The 20,931-nt window shown below is 31.5% G+C and overlaps 1 protein-coding gene across 1 annotated transcript; it reads left to right on the top strand.

Annotated features, from left to right (window-relative positions):
* The first annotated feature begins 542 nt into the window (after positions 1-542).
* On the top strand, positions 543-19,421 carry LOC148616395 (uncharacterized). The gene is made up of 14 exons (XM_088583397.1): positions 543-648; positions 897-970; positions 3,499-3,603; positions 4,078-4,209; positions 6,848-6,964; positions 7,850-7,954; positions 9,746-9,871; positions 10,134-10,265; positions 13,562-13,678; positions 13,917-14,045; positions 14,774-14,908; positions 16,602-16,721; positions 18,306-18,476; positions 19,340-19,421. The coding sequence occupies exons 2-14, from the start codon at positions 916-918 to the stop codon at positions 19,345-19,347; spliced, it is 1,452 nt and encodes a 483-aa protein (XP_088439523.1). The 5' UTR covers positions 543-648; positions 897-915; the 3' UTR covers positions 19,348-19,421.
* The last annotated feature ends 1,510 nt before the right edge of the window (positions 19,422-20,931 follow it).

Below are 20,931 nucleotides of genomic sequence, written 5' to 3' on the forward strand. Positions count from 1 at the left end.
ATTGACCAAATAGAATTGAATACTTATATGAATTGACAAATTTTGTAATCAACAAAAAGCGGCCTGAAGAGGGAGATAAATACCAAAAAGAGCTCACAATTGTAATTGACGTTTTTGTTAATGATTCAAGCTGTTATTACTTAAAGTAAATTGATACATTTTTAAGATGTTGTGCATGTTGTTATGTTTCTTTTCCTTTTCCGTTCTTAGAGAATTAGTATAATCAGTCAGTGTTTAATTGATTTGAACTTGTTATTCTGACCTTAATCTGGCCTAGGTACATAAAAAGGCCAGAAAAATGTTAAAACATAAAATGTCAATATTAACTTTTCATGGGAGATCTACGCCTATTTCAAACAAGTTTTGAGGATTTCTCCGGCTTTTTAATGTTGCTTTATGGCTTTATTGTTGATTCACATATAATTGAATTAGGGTGGGCAGACAGGCACCGTAAAAATCATCTAAGACCACGATTTATTTTTCCTGTTGATTGGAATTTGATGCTAATACCTGGTTAAATTCTACGATTAATTGAAATCATTTGACCAAATATCAATAATCTTCGCCAGCTGGTTAAAACGGGGCTTATTTCTCTTTCTTGGCAATTCGATACAGGTCTTACCAGGTTTCTCTTCCTCTATCGACAAGGTAAGAAGTACTTCTCTTCTTCTATCGTACATTTCACCTCTGAACGTAGTCGCCTTCAATTTCTTTTTCATTTCTAATGAAGTCTTTTTTTAAAGCTTTTAAAGTACTAAGAAATTCTAATAGAAATATGTGTATCAAAATTATCTCTAATTGTTATCTTTCTAAAAAAAAATTGACTGATTTTATTTAATGTTTGTCTTGTAAATTAAATTTTCGCTCTTAGTGATATTCAATGTATCTTGTTCCAGACAACCATTTATTAGGAACATGGAGATACTGGTTGTGTTCGGCTTTATCCTTCTTATCGATCCTGTGGTATCACGTATGTTAGTCTGAGAAAATATAACATAAGTAATGTTAAATAAGTATTCTTGATCATAATAAAATACAAAACTGATAAACTGACACTAATTAAGAAGGATAAATAAAAGGTAGGATATAAGGAGATTGTGTCTGTAACAATTGGTTTGTTTGTTTGTTTGTTGGGGTTTAACGTCCGAGCAGCAATATTTCAGCTATATTCAGACAATGTAACAATTGGAATCAAACGAAAATCCGAACACAATCTTACTTTTAAACTTGTTGTGATCATTAAAAAAATGAAGAAAATATTACAATACTAATTTTTTTGTAACAATTGGAATCAAACGAAAATTAGTATTGTAATATTTTCTTCATTTTTTTAATGATCACAACAAGTTCTAAAAGTAAGATTATGTTCGGATTATATATAATTCGACCCTGATAAGAACACAAAACAAAGTTGAATGTCTGCCTACTATAAACTCAAAATTGATAAAACAGATAAGCTAAAATTTCAATTTCATCTAAACTTGGGGTCGGGGTGTTGGCAGCAGAGTTTGTAGGAAGTTTGCAAGAAAGAACTTGTGGTATTAATGAAAATTTTCTGTATTACGCCATCGTCTGACCAAAATCACAGTTAGTTTTAGGTTTGCAACTTAAAAATTCTCTTAATTAAGGGACGTATATGGGTATACACCGGAAAGGAACTGTTCAGAAGCAAAGAAAGTTTTTTTTTTCTGAGTATAAAATGACTAACACTAGTAAACAACATTTCATAGGACTCTATCAATTCAGTTTGGAATATAACAAATTCCAAAAATAAAAAAGGTTCCGTTCTTGTCTTTTATTTCCCATTTGCTCGTGTTCAAATTCGATTCTCAAACAAAAAATAAGCATGCTTGTTTAACTTTTGCATTTCATAGAAATATCTGCTATTTGTTTACAAATTAAGTTTTATCTTTATCTATTGTACATGCCTAATAATATTTCATCACAGCCCATATGGAAAAGATCTTTTTCAAATGCTTAATCTTATTGAAAGGATAGATATAGGTGGTATAGATATTTTAAATTTGATCGAAATACGTAGGACTGTAATATGTATAAAGATTATAAAGATTTAGCAACTACTCCTTTTAAGTGAATCTCCTTGAAAATATGTTTGTTGTTGACATCTGTCATTTTGAACAAATAGTATGAATATGAATTTTATTGTCAGTGGGTCTGTCGCAGAATTAAAGTGTCAATGGTAATAAAATTTGCAGTTTATTACAGAAAATCGGCTTAACAAAATGTGGTGGAAATATTCATACTTTCCTTTTACAGTTTGTGCATATAAATGCAGATAATGAAATGCAGAAAAGAAGGTGTAAACAAGCATTACATAATACCATTATAGTATGATTGTTGTTAAACAGCCTGTTATTCCACTTGAACTCTGCTTTTTATTCATGATAAATATGTTATTTTACAGTTGTGAAGTAAGTCAGTTATTCACGACAATCTATACGTATTCACTGTTAAACCGAAATTGTGAGGGTTTTTCTTCTATGCACAATAGTTCACAAAACGATTAATAATACGTACTAATGAAACGTAAAAATGTGGAATATGTAACAGTAACAGAGGGATTTTTCATTATTTTTAAAAGGAGTCATAAAACAGAGATCAGAGCTCACATTGAATTGAAAGTCTCTAATTCAAGTAGATAAAAGAAAATTTATATAGATTAAAATACACGTTCTATCGTAATCTTCAATAAGAATTTGTCATGTACTTATCGAGATTTTACATATTTTTATCTGATTTTTTTCTGCCGGAATGTACAAAAGCATGGATAATATTATCCTTATTTCACATAACCTTTTTCTACAATTCTATTTTGCATTTAGGGTACATTTATTTGCATATCTATTTTTTTTTATTAATTCGAAATTAAAGGTTTTGTAGTTCGATCCAAGTGAATACTTGCAGGAATTTCAAAAGTTAATTGTTGATACATTTTATTTATGATATTATTTATTGTATTTTACTTGTCTATCGGCTATTTTTTTCTTTTACTTTAAATATTTACATATTTGAATTTTCCTTGCAAAGCTAGTCAAAATTCAAAATAGTATATCCTATTCAAATTATTTCCCATTAGTCCCCAATTATTAAATCCTGATAAAAAAACGTTATTCAACTTCTGTTATAATTGTAAAAACAATGGTTCGAAAATATATATGTATAAACATTTATAAAGAACAGAATTTTTTCTAATTTCAAAACTTGCTTTGTGGACACAGGCCATATTTAAAGTGTAAACATTACATATTTGAAAGGAAAATGCAAATCTTCCATATGCAAATGGCAAGGCACACATTAAATAAAAACCTTAATAGGACAATATAAAATGCTATAAATGGTATAATAAAACTAGCACACTAAAAGATCATAAAGACAAAAAATGTGTGATTTATTTGGAAAGGAAATATATTAAACTCTGTATTCATTTGTATTCATTTTGTAACCCTGTAATAATTATGTGAACTATATATATTATAGAAAGTTGCACAAAAGATGGTAAGACTCGCCTTGATGGTTCAGAATGGAAAGAGGGCTGTACAGTTTTCACTTGTAAGGCAGGACACATTGATCACGAACTGAAAGGTTAGCGCATGTATCATAACCATGCTGAAAAGTTACATAACATTTATATAAAAATAAAAGCAACACAATTATTACTCTAGACAAGTTAAGTATTAAGAAATTATTGGCAAAATAGTAGGAAATTCCCGAGACATCAGAGTTAAACGAAATATTTAAAACCTTCAAACACGAAACTGAGACAATCTACATACACAATGTTGACAGTAGAATAAATCGAATTACGTCTATAAAACTATTTTGTGTATAAAAAATTCCAGAGAGCAAACACAAAATAGCAAAAACACTTGCAATATATCTTAATGCGTACAGTGCCCAGAATCTTGACGAAGAAATATCAAATGTTGCACCGATATAAACTCTTTATATTCATCATCGAGTCATCACCACTTCAAACGTTCATCATGAAGTTATTAACACACGCTAATTGTTATCTGTATGGAAAAGAATTATTATTACTAATTTATTTTTATATAGGCTGTTATTATAGCGACACTGATACATGCCGAGAGTTTGACCAAGTGTGGGGTGATCCAAATGATCCCTGTGTTGAGAAAGGATGTAAACTTGTAGATGAATATTCAGTGACTGAATATTTCACTAAAAAAGGTATGACTCAGTACGTTTTGTGTTCCAATAGACACAAAATATTAAAATATTAAAATAACAATCAAGAATCCAAACCTCATTCACACATTTTAGTGCAGATAAACATTTATCACGAGAACCCTAAACTATCTTAGTTTGATAAGAGTTTAAAACATTTAAAGTTACCATTAGATCGTATTTCCCTTTGTTTTAAAACTACACGATATAAACCTGACTTACAACCAAAAACACTGTTAGCGATTCTATGTAATACACTTGTAATTCCTTCATTTAGGAAAGAGTGATCAAGGGAACCAAGGTTAAAGCGGTAATCAAAAGAATGTAATCCAGGGACAAAGACCAGACATGGAAAACAGACATACACAACAAAGAACATAAAGTAACTTAAATCATACATACAAAGTAACAAAAGTAAATGAGCAGCTCGGAAAATATTGAATATGAAAAAAAGAGCAAAAAGTCAAGTAATATTGTAGGAGTTGTAAACTTTTAAAAGTATATTTAATCATCAACAAAGCGACACCGCTTGATTGATGATTGACACATACATAACTCACAAGTTTTTGACTCCCATATGTTTGTCAGAATACTAGTCAATCATCTTTAAATATATTATCGATTCACAAATCTCTTTCTGTATAAATATTTATTTATGTCACAGTTACTTTTGGACGATCATGCACTATTTTGCAGATTCCGTACGATTATCTCTCTGTATATGATTCAACATTATAACTATGAATATCAGTGCTATTTTAAACAGATGAATTTGCGCCATACAAAAGATGATAAATAGAGTGTGTGTTAATAAGTATTAGAATCATTAATCGAATCAAAGTAATACATAACTGTAAAAGCACTTGTAAGTTTAAAACATATGAATAAACTAGTATGTCAATTGTTTTTTAAACAATTGAAAGGCCTTTCTCTTGAAAACTTTGTCTTCGTCATATACACAATAAGACATTTTGTTTGATACATAAAACGCAAACCTTCTACAACAGTTTGACTTTTTGCACTTGGTTCCCTTGTCAAATGCAATTGTCGATGTTGACGTCATGATTTTTGTAATGTAAACTCGACGACCGTTCGTTAGATATACAACAGTCTTACTTTCTGCACTTATTAACCCCAACTGGGTTCTTTTTCTGTATAAAAAAAATAAAACTTGAGATGTACACATTATCGATAGTCCAAACTTTATAGTGCTATCTTGAAAGATGACGAAACAGGGCAGTGTCAAAGTAAATGGTGAACCAAAAAAAAAAACAAAAAAACACTAGCACTCTGTGACCTTTGACCTTGAGTGCAAATTAAAGGTCATATAGACCAAAGATCATTTATGAAGGTCCCATGTCTCTAAATATATTTTTAAAAACTTTAGTATGATATTTCAAGGAATATAACTCCCATATGGTTTGATAACAAAAAAACAAATTTATGTTTATAAGTTATGCCATCTGTTTATGTACATGACACCGTTTCCAGAATTATTCTATCTATTATGGTTTTCAAGATATGAGCGATTAAAAGAAATTGTTCCAAGGAACATAACTCTTAAAGAGGGTAATGAAATCCTTAGCAGGGTCATTTTCTAATTTAACCTGGTAACGTCTACATCAAATATGATCATGGTAGCCTGAAAAATGAGTTCGGGGGACCATGTTGAAAAAATGCCAATAAAAGGGAGATAACTTCTACAATGGGTAATGGAATTCTTCACAGGGTCATCTGGTAAAGGTCCTTAATGACCTCTATCGATGGTCCATATTTAGTAACGATGTCTTAACAGATGAAAAAGGGAAATCATGTCAAAGAAAATTTTGCAAATAACGGAAGAATAAAAAAAATTAGAAAGACAATAAGGTACTTTCGATGTATGGAAAGCCCTTAACTATTCGAAAGCCAGACATTGATATAAAATAATACAACGTTAAACGTCTTTCATTTCAACTCAGGTATTTTGTTATTTCGAAAAAGAATTTTCTATACAATGTAACAGATAGATGTTGCATTGTATCTTATCTGTGTTCAAGCATTCTTCTAATGGTCTCAGTATCGTATTAATATTCCCAGAGACTTCTACATTGAAGTGTATATTTTTAGAATTAAAAAAAAACATAATTGATTCAATAAAACTTTCACTTATGTAGCATTTCTAAAGACATGTGAAAAAATAATTTCCCGCAAACAAAATAGGGTGAGTCAACGCAGATCGGACAGAAAAGTAGTCTTGAAATATTAATAGCCATTTTCTCTACTTTCACTTTCGTTTTGCACTCATCAAACCAACTTTTTCAGTGGATCATTTTTATTTATAATGTTAGATTTTCTTAACAAAAAGTTTGTCATCTTATATTGTAATGTTTGCTCTATTATATAAGTCATTGTTCGAATTTTTTGACAAAACATTAGTTTGTAGAGAAACAAAAAGAAAATGCGCTATATTTTACAGCCTCCATGTTTTGACGTACAACTGCTCAGGAATATGCAATACGATACTGGTACCTAATCCTGACTTTTTTATTGATTGGTTTGTTTTGTTGATAGATGTGTCTGTCTATATATTTTTATCTTATATCTGTGGAGCATTGGTAAATATCAAACCTTGATATAACTCTGTTATACTCTACAATAGGCTGCCAAAAGAGCGACGGCACATGTGTAGATGTGGGAAAACAATTTGAAGAGAACTGTTCTGTGTACGAATGTGTGGAGGGAGATAATACACTAGGAAGAGAAGTTGTTTCACAAGGTGAGTGACAACAATTTACCATTAAAGCAAATAAAGAATCAAAGGGAAAAAATGCTACGGCGATCGAACGAAATGAACGTTTATTAAAAAAATAGTTCATTAATTATTTTCATTTATAATGTTCAAATGTCTTGCTATGTTACACATTACAATTTAATTGATGAATTGACATATCACACAAAACCTGTCAAAAGCGTCATATGACCAATGACGACTAAAGATTGATAAAATATGCATTTACGTTTTTAACTGTGACTCCGGTCATATTGTGTATAAATGTATATGATTTTCCTTTAAATTTAAACATCGGAATACTTCAAATTTCCTTCATTAAAAAAAATCATATAAATCCTAGGGTCTTCCGTAACACTTCAATACTCAAATCGGACATTTGATACAGTTTTTTAATAAATCACTTTATTACATATTAAATTTCTATTTTCAAGTATTAGAATGATTTTGCAAAAATAATTTTACATTTTCTGTATATTGTTTTATTCTGTTTATTATTTATTGTTTATTACATTATTGATTATCTCTGTTTCTTGTTTTCATGTGTTACTCGTGTACCTGAATTTTACTGTCTTTGATAAGACATCAATTTTTGACGCCTGTTATTTTATCTGATATTCACTATGTGTATTGGTGACACGTATGATTAAGTATCACCAGTAGATCTACCTAGTTGCTACATTTTTGTCTGACTGGACAATTGACTGGGCTAATTTGGAACATTGGGTCATATATTAATTGTATATAAACGCCAAGACATATTATTAACCCGGCCATACCTGTTGCATGTTATTGTACGTTAATTAATGCATGTAATAACAATAGACGACACCAATGAATATCATATTTATCTATTTTTTTGTGTATATAAAGGATGCCAGTTTAAAGACGAAGACAAATGCTTCAAAGATGGCGAATCTGTAAAACGTAAATGTTCAACGTATCGCTGTGAAAGGGGTCATGCAATACCGGATCTTAGTAAGTACAAATTGGAGTGTTGAATTAAAAGTAAGTAAAACAGGGTTTGCTGTCTTGTCAGTAAGTAAAACAGGAAATACTGTCTTGTCAGATGGGGGATGGGGATTTTTCTATTGAATGGGGAATTCTCAACGGGGAATGGGGTATGGAATATGGTGTAAGTGGGAAGTTTATACCATTCAAGAGCTGAATAACAGAAAAGGGTGTCTTCCTCTTTCGTCTTCCTCGAATGTGACGTTCTATGAGTAATTCTATGATGTTTTCTTTAGAAAAGCAGAAGATGCTACCCTTACTGATGTACCTGATCCGTGCTTCCATTTTTTATGGAGTCCACCTTGCTCGTTTCATTTTGTTTCATGTGCGTGTTATTTTAATTTTTTCTTGTTCTTTATCCCTGGATTATGTTCTTTTGGATAACCGTTCGAAGCCTGGTTCCCTTGATTTCACTTGTAAATTGATATGACGTCTTGAAAGTCGTTCTACCTAACAAAATACTTACATTTAGAGTATTAAGCAATAGTGACCGCATCTTATTATAATAAGAAGTATCCAAATCGATGTCGGAAATATAAGGCTTTACATGTTACATATAAACCAACTAAATCTTGAAATTCCCATTATAATTCTTACATCAGAGACCATACTTTTGGAATTCAAAATTGAAATTGAAGAGTTTTTTTTCTCAAAAAAGACAGCTAGCCTTCTGTATTGTCCTGTAAATGACACTATCAACTGACTATTGTCAGTTTCACTTTTATCACCTGTAATAATGCTTTCTGTCGATAGAGTATTTATTATTGTAAAGAAAAAAATATACACTTAAATTAATTTTATCATATTTAATTTCTTTTTTGTTAAATGTTCTATTTTTTGTATTTTGTTCCCGCGACAAATGGTCGGGGTCATATTAATTTACCCCTCTCCGTCCAGATTACACATGATCATTGCTTGTCCGGCTATCTCGTACAATTTTTAAACTTCATCTAAAGTATTTTACAGGATATTTCTACACATGATAAAAGTCTGCAGGGCCAAAGAATTTTGATTTTCGTGAAATATTACGGAAATTGGTGAAAGTTACACTTAATCACTTTACTCAGAAATATATGGATTATGGCTTGTCGGTCTTTCTCCTCGCACAGTTTTTGAACTACAATTAAAATATTTTACAGGATATTTCTAAACATGATGAAGGTGTGCAGGGCCAAAGGAATTAGATTTTCGTGAAATATTACGGAAATTGGTCATAGTTAAACTTCGTAACTTAGTCATTTTCATCAGAAATAGGGCTATAAGGCTTGTTCATCTATCTCCAAATGTAGTTTTTGAACTACATCTAAAATATTTTTTGCAGGATGTTTCTACACATGATAATAGTTTTTAACATTAACATTTTTATGTGTCCGTCATTTCGTCCATCGGTACTCTTTTTTTCATTGCAAGTATTTATGTAATGCTTAGCCTTACATACCAAATATTTACTGCATCAGCCAACACTACATAACCTTTCTGAATCTGCAAACCATGTCTTCATACAAAACTAAACATGTTTTTAATTTATCAAATCTAGCGAGCGGGGGCATAATTAGTGTCTTACTGGCACATTTGATTTACTAAAAAAATCACTACTAAAAATGGGGTATTTATATTCTTTGTTGGTGTTGTTTTCTTCTGTTTTATTACATCTTTGAATCGTTGATTTATTTTGAAAAAGGTTGATAAGCTAATTATTTAAACTAATATAAGGGCCTGTACTCATTTTATTTATATTTTCATTCATTGTTTTGATAGAATGCAGCCATGGTGAAAATTGTTATGCAATAAATAGTACATGGACTGAAGGAGACTTTGAATACACGTGTAAATTTAACGGAACTAATCTTATTTTATCACCAAGACGGACATCTGATGAGCCGGGTAAGTTTATAGCCAAAGGTGTAATGCTTGCGCTCTATGAGGCATCGTTTCAATTAGTGTCTATGGCTTGGTGTAAAAAATGTTTCATTCAAATCTACAAAAAATTTTGATTGCGACACGTGAAAATGAAACACATACCCGTAGTATAAATAAAATTAAGTCCAATAATATCCGGAAGATAACATAAGCTACAAAGTAATTACAAAGCAGATATGAAGCAAAACGATTAAATACAATATGTCGATACAATCTGAATTTGTAGCAGTAGTAGTTACTGGGTGTAAACATAACGGTATAGAAAAGGAACTTGGGGATAAATGGACAGATGGCTGCTTTGAAATGGAATGTATTGAGGCGCCTAATGGAGATTTTGTGACAAAGATCTTATCTGGAGGTTTGTAATGACTTAAGTCTTATTGTGTATGTCTTTGATCTTTGTTGTTAGAATTTTTACCTGATTTTAAAGACAAACAAACTTCATCCCATTGAAACTTATCAGTTTCACGCAAAACAAAAAACTTAAGGGGAGGGACAATTAAGGTCAAGTAGCCTGGGTACCAAATAAATTCCGTGTCAACACATTTTTATGAATTCCTCACAAGCATTTGTGTGGCTGTTGCAAGTCAAATGCAAAAATACTTTTATTTTTACTATTTTTGTTTTTAATACAGAAATATCATAGACATCCTTACTAAATATTGTCTTAGTTTGAAAGATTGTCTTAGTTTGGAATTTAATCACATTGTATTACATGCTGTTCTGATTAAAATAGAAGTATAAAGGTTTTGACGCAATGCCAATGATAATATTTGGCATCGAGATGCGATAAATTTACTGTTTCTCAAATGAACATTTGATGAATGTTTCATTTTACTGAACTATTGTTTTATATGTATTTTCCATGTTGATGTTGAAGGCCGGTCTTGGTGCTTAAGATATTAGACGGGTAACTGATCAACAACACGAATCATTAAAAATCATTTACAGATCAATGTGTTGGATATATCTTTAAAATGCTTAATGTAAGAGTTTCATATTTTTTTTCCTCATTTTGGAACATTATATGGCATTGTACACAGAAAAAATCTTTATTGGCATTAAATTAATGGATAAATTTATTATTGAAATAGAAAGAACAACCTTTTTGTAAGTAATTAGATGATCGTGTTCCACAATATTGGACTTAGAAGGAGTTGTTAGTTTAAAGCCCAAGTTTGTTGGCCACAGTGCTAGAATATCGGAGATTATTTTTCTTCCATCTTAGTAAAGGCTATCTTTTTTTCATAGACTGTTAGTTAAATCGGCTCCCTCTGCTAAAATAGTCTAAAGACTAGCAGCCATTTGGTTTCTCCAGTGTTTCTTTTCTCTTAATCCTTGCAGCTATTCACCGTAGTTCAAAAATTTCCATCATATTTTAAGCATAGGATTGTATGATTTCGTGTTCATCGAATCAATCTGAAGTGTCACGTTTTTGTTCCCTTGTCAATGTATATGTACTGACAACATACAAATTCAGCCAACATTTGTGTGTTTCATGAATACTCATCCTTAAAATGCTTATAGAATAAACTTCTGAAAATATACTCGTCTTCACAAAAATAATTTTTGAGAAACATTCTATTCTAAACTTTATCATATCAAATTTTATACAGCATAAAGGTCAATTAACAGGACAGAAGTAATATAGCAAACATGAATTTTTTAACACACAAATGTAAATTCATGTACGTATAAATGTAATAAACTAACACGTAGTGTATGTAACAGTAAACTCTTTTTATTAACAATGTCACTTCGAATCTTACAACATCATTAAGTGATTGAAAAACAATTTTATTAGTTTCTATTTCAATGTTATGATGTGATATTTTGTCTACAAAAAACAACTGTACTTTAAGTCAAAGCAGAATGAGGTTACAATTTTAAATTAATTTGATGAGTGTTCTCATGTAATTCTTAGTTTAAAAACATAGTATTATAAATGACAAACAAATTATCATGACAGATAGTATTTTAATATATGAGACTTATATTCTCAATGTATTTCCTTTAAAGTAGTCAGAATCAGTTATTTTGTTTCATTACGTGTATCTTAACAATTTGTTTTGTCGTTTGAAATTTGAAAACAAATTTAAAGCAAATTAAAGTTAAAAGTTGATTAAACAATTCAACAATTTGGTTCTAAAGCTCTGATGAGAGGCGTGTATTACGTGTCCAGCATACCAAACTTATATTCAAATTCAAATTACTCACATGAAAAGGACAAAAACATCAAATCTTATAAAAACAAAAAGTAGCGCATCGATTTGTAGCAATCAAACGAAAATCAGAAAAAAGTTAATCTTAAAGCTGACAATCTAACGGAAATTTGAGGCAAAAATGCTGTAATTGTAGAAATCAGTTCATCAATATTGTTTAAAGAGTAAACAAGGGAACCAAGATTCTAGCGGAAATCAAATGAATATAATCTAAGGACAAAGTCCAGACATTGAAAGTAAACATTCACAACAAAGACCATGAAATAACCAAAATAATATGTACAAAGCAACAAAATTAAATGAGCAACTCGGACTCCACTAAAAACTGGGAGAATGGACCAGGTGCACCGGGAGGGTAAGGGTCCCCTGATTTTCTAGAAACACCTGATGAAAGAGAAAACGATAACTATGACACGTTGAATAAATCGGTTCTCGTTGTTTAGATGGGTAAGTTGTACATAAATGTAATGATCTGCAAGTTCGTGATGCAAGCTCATAACGTATAAGTTGTGATATTAAAACTACGCAAATGCTGAAAGGATGTTACCACAGATGAAAGGAAAGTTGACAATACGGAGTGAAAAGTCACTGCGTTAGTTGTGTAGTTAGGTCAATAGTCTTTCTTTACCGTCGATCTCTAAGTGTAGGTTAAGATATAGGGCTGACTTCCCAGTGTCTGAAGTATCCTTTATCTGAAGTTTTTGGGTAGATGCTGTGTATGAAATCCCCGACACTAAGGTTGTTTTATTTGTTTAATGATAATACGTCATCTATATAGCGTAAATTGAGAGATTCGAGAGGAAAAAAATCACGTCGCATCTATTCTGTAAATTTCCATACTCTGTAGTAATTGTCAGTTGACAAAAAGGTCAATGCAATGCCATTGTTAAAAAATACGTTTTTGAAAGTTCCACGGGGATCAGTAATTCTAACTCTGGTTCATCAATTTGCTCTTTAATTGTTTTAACTATCTCTATTTTGCTTCTCTAATTAATAACAGACTTAAAATGCCACGGATATACCTAAATGCAAATTCTCGGACATAAATCTTTACATCATTATTGTTAATGAAAATTATGTGCTTAGTATACTTTACTTTTACGAATACATTATTTTTTTTTTAATGAGTATGATATATGTTAACTTTCTATGAACCCAAAACAACAACATATTTTTAAGAAACTTACAAAGTATATTTATGTATTAGCAGAATTGTATTGACAGATATTCATTTTCATGTTTTATATTATTGAAATATGATGTTATATTTAAACACACCATATAGAACGGCATATTGCAAGTAAAATTTACTATAAACATTTCGGTATTGGTGGTTGTATGATTTTCTTGGGATTAACCCGTTATAAAATAATGGATGTGTCTAGATAACAGAGCATTTAGCTTGAATTTGTTGGTATGTGATATATTCAAGGATGTGAAAAAGATGGCCAATGTCTTCAAGATCAAGAAGAATGGACAAGCGATTGCAGCATATTCAAATGCGTGAAAAAAGCAGAAAACCATTATGCAAGTGTAGTAGTTGAACGTAGTATGTATATATTTACTTGAGAAATGCTTATAAGTTACCTTCCTGATGGGTTTTGAACAAGGGATTCATAAATTTGTCTAACTATGCACAAAATGAAAACACTTTTAACTAAAGGGGCTCAAACCCATCAGTTCCATCACCTGATCCGCCACTTAAGTACTACATCAATATACTGTATACACATTGTCCTTACAAATATTACCTCTACTGTTGATGACGAAACTGTCTTTTTTAATAGAATGCCAAGTAAAATATGAGAATGGCACTGTCATGTGTGTAGCAGAAGGCTGGGAAGGACAATACAAAAAGTGTGTGAAGCAAACATGTGTCGTAGAGGGAAATAGATGGAAGTTGAAACTTGATATTGGTAAAGTTATTTTTTGAGTTTGTTTCTGTTCGCTTAACATGGTATCGGTATTATTATTACTAATTATTTTTCAGTAATATTAAAAGCATCAACGGTAGAAATGCAAAAAAGTGTGTTGTCCTCAACATATTAATTTTAATATTCTTCACGTTGGGATTTCTGCTTTCTTGTGACATCATTTCTTTATTATGTCTGTTGATTAAGTTAGGATCAAGGTATACAAAAGAGTGTTTCAAATGGTATTAATAGCTTATTCGCTAAGCACATACATTTGGAATATTAAGAGTGACGACTGCTAAACTCGATGCCAGAATAAAGTGTCATGTGGTAGACATGCTTATCTGCCGACTATTGAATCCATGCGCTAGGACATTGAAAACCCGGCTCATTGTTTAGAAAGGGTCTGTTCGACTGATTATGTGCTTGTACAGAAATGCGTGAAATATCCGTAATGTGACATAAACACCATTCGATCCATCAACCAATCAATTCTTTTGGTGTGTTTCCAAAGTTGGAAAAATGTATATGATCGTTAATTTAAATACTGCAATTTAATCACAGCCATTTTAATTACCATATCTTCCATTTTGATACGTTCCTTCGAACTTTCAGAGTACAACAAATTACATGATGCGACAATCACAATTGAAAGTAGTAAGCTGCGTTATTTTCGGTGAAATTTTAAAATTTGAATGCTTAATACCGCTGTTGTCTTTCTATTATAAAAGCATGTCCAGTACTAGATACAGATAAAACAGAAATGTGTGTACAGGATGGATGGACAGGAAAACATCCAGAGAAAAGATGTGTTTTCCAGAGGTGTATTACAAATGCAACTGGATATGTAGTGGCTTATGATATTGGTAATATATGTTTTCAGAATTTAGCCTGTTAAAATATCTTACAAACTTTCCAAACGAATCGCAAACAATTGGACATAATTACGTCGCATTGTCGTTGTAGACAGTTTTTTCACAATTACCTGAGTCTTTGTGATTGTTCCTTAAGGTGCTAAAACCACAAAAAGAAGTAAATGAATGATTTTAGGTTACAGACCACCAATTGCATCATCAATTTGGAACATACGCAAAAAAAAAGTCCTACACCAATTTACAAAGTAGTCCCTTAAGCATGCCATTATAAAAAAGTTGACAATATTTTTAAATTGATGAACTTTTCTCATAAAGGGAATATTATTCTGATACTTTTGAGCTCAAAGTATGCTGCCTCAAACTTAAATATACTAATTTGGTGGAACTATAAATAAAGATGGTCCAAATACAGAATTTTTAGGATTTCCCAGGATATTTTTAAGGTAGATGAGTTCCGAGTGTCAGTGCTGCATTGCAAGGTTGTAAACCCCTTGTGAAATTTTGAGAGACATAGCAATACATGTGTATGTTTCAGATGATATATGGTTTTGGTTAGGTTAAATATATGGTAAACTACTGAGGATCCCCTGAAAATGAGCAAATTAACATAGAGAGTAATGGGAATCTGAATTAGTAGTTTGTAGCCTTAACAGGTGACGACCTGAAAGGGTTACAAATGAGGAGACAAACAAGCACCCTGGTGACCAAAAAACAAGTATTTTGCTAATGCCTGAGACAATATTCAATTTCAAAGCCCGTTTGTCATACAACAAGATATAGCTTGTAATGATTCTGTGGTTGGACTGAAACCACGTAGAATTAGATTAAGAAAACAAAAACGAACATTTCTCTGTCTAGTGTAACAATTCAGTTTCCGTTATATAGATAACATAAACTTGATATACCCAAACAATTTGATACACTTCCTTCTGTTGATTTTATCGAGTAGCTGAGAAATATGTATTTGTTTCTTATCAAGTTATTGTTATTAAGACTGATCGGATAACCCCAACTCCAACCCCAATCCAAACTTGACACCCGCTGCAACTGAGTTGCAGTATATCAGCCGCTACAGGGCATGCTTACCCCATCTGGAGCATAAAGAATAATCAAGTAAACCAAGGTTATAGCGGTAATCAAAAGAATGTAGTCCAGGGACAAAGACCAGATATGGAAAACACACATACATAACAAAGAACATAAAGTAACTAAAATCATACATACAAAGTAACAAAAGCAAATGAGCAACTCTGACTCCACTAAAAAACGCAGGAATTGTTACTAATGCTGTTTCTGTACTTGGTCCAGTGTTCAAAGTTCTGTCTGTAGTCGTATTACATTGACCCCTGTGAAGAATTTAATTATTTTTAAAAGCTTTAGAATGTAAGAATCACCGTCTCACGCGTAAATATTTTTAACTTGATATAAGTGAGAACAAAATTATTCAAAGTTCAAAAAATGCATTGCTTTTTAAATTCAATGTTAATTTTTTACCAAAAGCTTAGATACAATGCCACTCTTTGCGTGTCAGGTATTCTATATTAATATATTTATCTTACTATGTAGATTTAAAGCAACATGTCTATGCAATGACTAACATTTGTTTCGTCGATTAGTGCATGTCTCTCTTTTACGAGTGAACTATGGCATTTGCCACTTTCATATTGATACTATTTCTCCATAGGATGTCCCTGGAACAAGAATGAGTGCGTTACACTCAACGATACGAGAATACATAGATGTACCTCTTTTATGTGTAAAAAAACAGAAAAAGGATATAAAATGGAAAAGATCGGCAAAGCTGGTTTGTAACTCGATTAAAACATAAGACAGTCAATGTCATCTTGTTAAGCTTTTAAATGACTATCAAATAAGATCTGCACTAAAAAAAAAGTCGAGAAATAGCTTTTCCTATGAAACTTCATTCACGATATCACTGCCTGTGAGTTGTACAAAAAATGCTTCAAAACAAACCTTGAGTTTCTAATAAGTGCCTTCCTTTTCATGGTTCCCATTAATCATTCTTGTTGAAAAGGAATGAAAAATAAAGTGAAATTCGTTCGTGACATTCATAAGTCACCACCTATTTGATAGTTATAAAGCCTGCTTATTAATAATATTAACTACTTGTCAGTCTGAGCATATATTAAAAAAAAACATTTTCAAGATCATAAATGTTGAAAATTATTTTTGATTAAAAATAGATTTTGATAAATGGATACAAACTTTTATAACATCGTTTTTTTAATTATCTTGCATTGCCTGTTTACTATTCATTTTGGTTTATTCCTATTCATTATTTTTTGTACATATAAAATTTAATGTAGAGCTAGTCATTTTGTCGGCTTATAGCTTGCTAGCTCAACTTATTAAAAGATATTGATCCTAGGTATTAGCAGAATATATAATTATTACATAAATACTATTATAATAAAAATATTTTAATATAATAGTATTCATTCGTAATCGCACCCGTGCCAGATAAACGTCCATAGACCTACTCCAGCAGTGCTAGAGGTTGTCTGGCAAGCTATTTTCAGACTTGGTGCCATCCTATTCATTGGTGTATAGAGGAACGGAACTCCAACCTCTAAAGTTGTTAGGAGTACTGTTGATCATGCATTTATTGTGATATTTGTGTTAATAGTGGTACAATCGTATAATTATAAGCCTTAAGACTGCGTATATGATTAAACTCGAAACTTGAAATCGATGTACGTATTTTAGTTTTCAAAAAAAGGACCACGTGAAGAACAATGGTCAAAACCACGACGGTATCTGATCGTCTTCGTACCTCTGACTTTCGTTCTTGATTAATGAAAACAAAAGGAAATCAGCCATATCATTCATGAAAACTTGCATATGGAATATATACTAGTAATTCCCGATACATTCCACTTAAAATGCGGCCATACCATAAAACATTAAAATAAAACTATATTTACATGTAAATTTCATCTACGTTTCAGGGATTAAAACAAAATTCAAAACAATCTGTAATTTTGCGATCATTTTAATTGTGTTTGTCTCTAGCAATTTACATGTTTCCTCATAAAGAATGATAAGATAATTACCTAATTGAAAAACTCTATGAAATAGTCAAACAGAAATAGTTAAAAACGAAAGTTTATATAACGAATACCATATCAAGACCACAATTATTTCCATTGGAAATGATGGATTAATCCAGGTTTTATAAAGTATTAAACATTAGTTTAATTGTCGTCGGTGGCAAGTTGTGCTTTACTTTGGTGTTTTTGTTTTGTTTTGTTTTGTTTTTGTTTTGTTTTTTGTTCTTAATGACTATGTTATGCAATAATTAACGTATAACTTTCACATTTTATGGTGTCCCTGATGAATATGAGTTTATTTCCAAAACTGTTTACAGGTTGTTACGTCCCTGGTGGATATGAGTCGTTTTCAGAAACTGAAAGTATCCGTGATAACTGTGTAAATGTTAATTCCCTTTTAAAAAAATACAAAAAGAATAAATGTCTAGTTTACCAATGTCAACAATCTGGTAAAAATCCGGCAAAGCTTAAGAGAAATAAAAATAAAGGTGGGTAAAAATTTATACTAGTCGGTTAATTGTTATTTATATAAAGAAATCGAGAAATCAAGATTATAATGAGGAACAGGATATATATGATCCAGAAATATATAATATTCTAAGAAAAAAAGGCAAAACACCATAAATATTTTCCAGAAACTTCTGAATAATTGAATAAGGAGCAGAAAACCGATAAGGTATGTGTCCTCGCTATTTCTATAAACATCCACCGACTTGCCTATAAGATGTCAAATCCGGGTAACGCGAAAGAAATACCATAACAAACTTGTTCTCATGGTGGAGTTAGCCACATAACAACGATGAACGAGCTCATGATGGCGACCATAAAACTTTTGAATTGATGACTTTAGTTCTGTGGCAACAATAACTTGATCCAAAATCTTATTATGGCGCAGTACATATACAAAAAAAAAACAAAAACAAAAAAAACCAATCATATATATTAAAAATTTGCGTAGCTTTGGTGGGCTCTAGAATAATGTATGAGCTGTGATTTAACACCTACATGTGCAGGGGATCGGATGGAATGTTGCCACGAACAAATGAAAAATTGACACTTTCAAATAAGGCTATCTGGTTAGTCGTATAATTTAGTTCTCGCCAATCTCTAATAATTCGTGAAGATATGGGTAGACGTTTCGGTGTCTGTAACAATCTTTATCTTAAAGTCTTTTGAATAATTGTGATGTAAAGAAAAGGATAGCATACAAAATTTCAATCATTTGTATTTTTTATTTTTTTTAATTTTCAGTATTGTTCATACAACTTTATTAAATACAATTGAGTAAAACTTTTATGCAAATCAACGGAAAAATGTGATGTATTGTCTATATGTCTTTTCTCCATTACAGTCTGCTGACCGAAAGTCCACGGATAAGTAGCAAACCGACCGAAAGTGTAGCATGGTTATGAATAAACGTCAAATAATTAAAATAGTTTTATTTAATGGAAAGAATAAATAGTGGATGTCGCTCGAAAAAAAATTGGAACGGACATGTTTCATATAAAAGAATAAGTAAGTACACACAAACATGGGCAGCACGAACTCTGCTACCAACCGAAATGTAAACTCAGTGCCCCAAAAGTAGGTAATACTTCTCGCGCTGCTTTTTCATGGTCATGTGATACATTCTTTAATTGTGTACACACGAGAATTTTCTAATTTTAACAATTTTAGTATATACGATTCACCATTAATTCCCCTTTTGAAAGAGTAATCAAGGGACAAAGACCAGACATGGAAAACAGACATACACAACAAAGAACATAAAGTAACTAAAATCATACATACAAAGTAACAAAAGTAAATGAGCAACTCGGACTCCACTAAAAAACTGGGAGCATGGACCAGGTGCACCGGTAGGGTAAGCGTCCTTTGCTTTTCTAGAAACACTCGCTGAGTTGCTCATAAAAAAGTCAAGTCCGGGGTAGACAAATGAGGAAAGAAAACCATGACCTGTTGAATAAATCAGTTTTCATGGTGCTGATGGATACACCATAACGATCCACGAGTTCATGATGACGACCATAACACTTCTGTAGTGATGACTTCAATCTTGTAGCAACATAACCCTGTTCCTGAAGCCTATTTGTTAGAGTTCTAGCGCGATACAAAAAGTCTGCGTAGTTTCGGCAAGCTCTGGCATAACGTATGAGTTGTGATATGAACACTCCATATGCAGGAGCCGAAGGGATGTTGCCACAGATGAAAGGAAAGTTGACAATTCTGAATGAAAAGTCATCACGTTTGTCGTAATGTTTGGTCAATAGTTTTCCTTTACCATCGATTTCTAAGTGTAGGTCAAGATATGAGGCCGACTTCACTGTGTCTATAGTATCCTTTATTGAAGAGTTAAATTAGCTGGAAATAATTCATTGAAACATTACATTACAAAAAAGTATATATACATTTTTTTAAGTTGGGGATACATTTTATCATGAAAACTTTTCTCTTCTTTTTTTTTCATAATTTGCCCATTATATCTTTAGTAAGGACTACTACAAAAAGAAACGCAACTAGCCGAGTCCTTAATTTTAGTTTCCGTTTTATATATGATTAATATGAGGCAGGTGTAACCTGTAATTGGACGAAGTTAAATATATTTATATTTTTAAAAATGATAATGCCTTTTACAGTTTTACATCAACTAGGATTTATTTTTCCTCACAATTTAACAAAACCTTAAGACGGGAGCCGTAAACATTTAACGTTGTTACAGACACGAAACTTAAAAGATCCTTGCTTTGTAATACACGCGGTATTACAATTTAACTTCCTGTCAGGCAGAAATCTGGGCTAGATACCCAATGGAGTCCATCTTAATATGGTTTGGTTTTCTTCCGGTCTTCAGGCTAAAAACCACTAATTCCACTTTCCATAGGCTTCTATGCTAATTTCACAATATTCAATGGCTTCTCTGGACTTTACCTTAACTTTAACCTG

Source organism: Perna viridis, chromosome 5, assembly GCF_037379345.1.
Source record: "Perna viridis isolate PV_CMFRI_1.1 ecotype Kerala chromosome 5, ASM3737934v1, whole genome shotgun sequence".
NCBI lineage: Eukaryota > Metazoa > Mollusca > Bivalvia > Mytilida > Mytilidae > Perna > Perna viridis.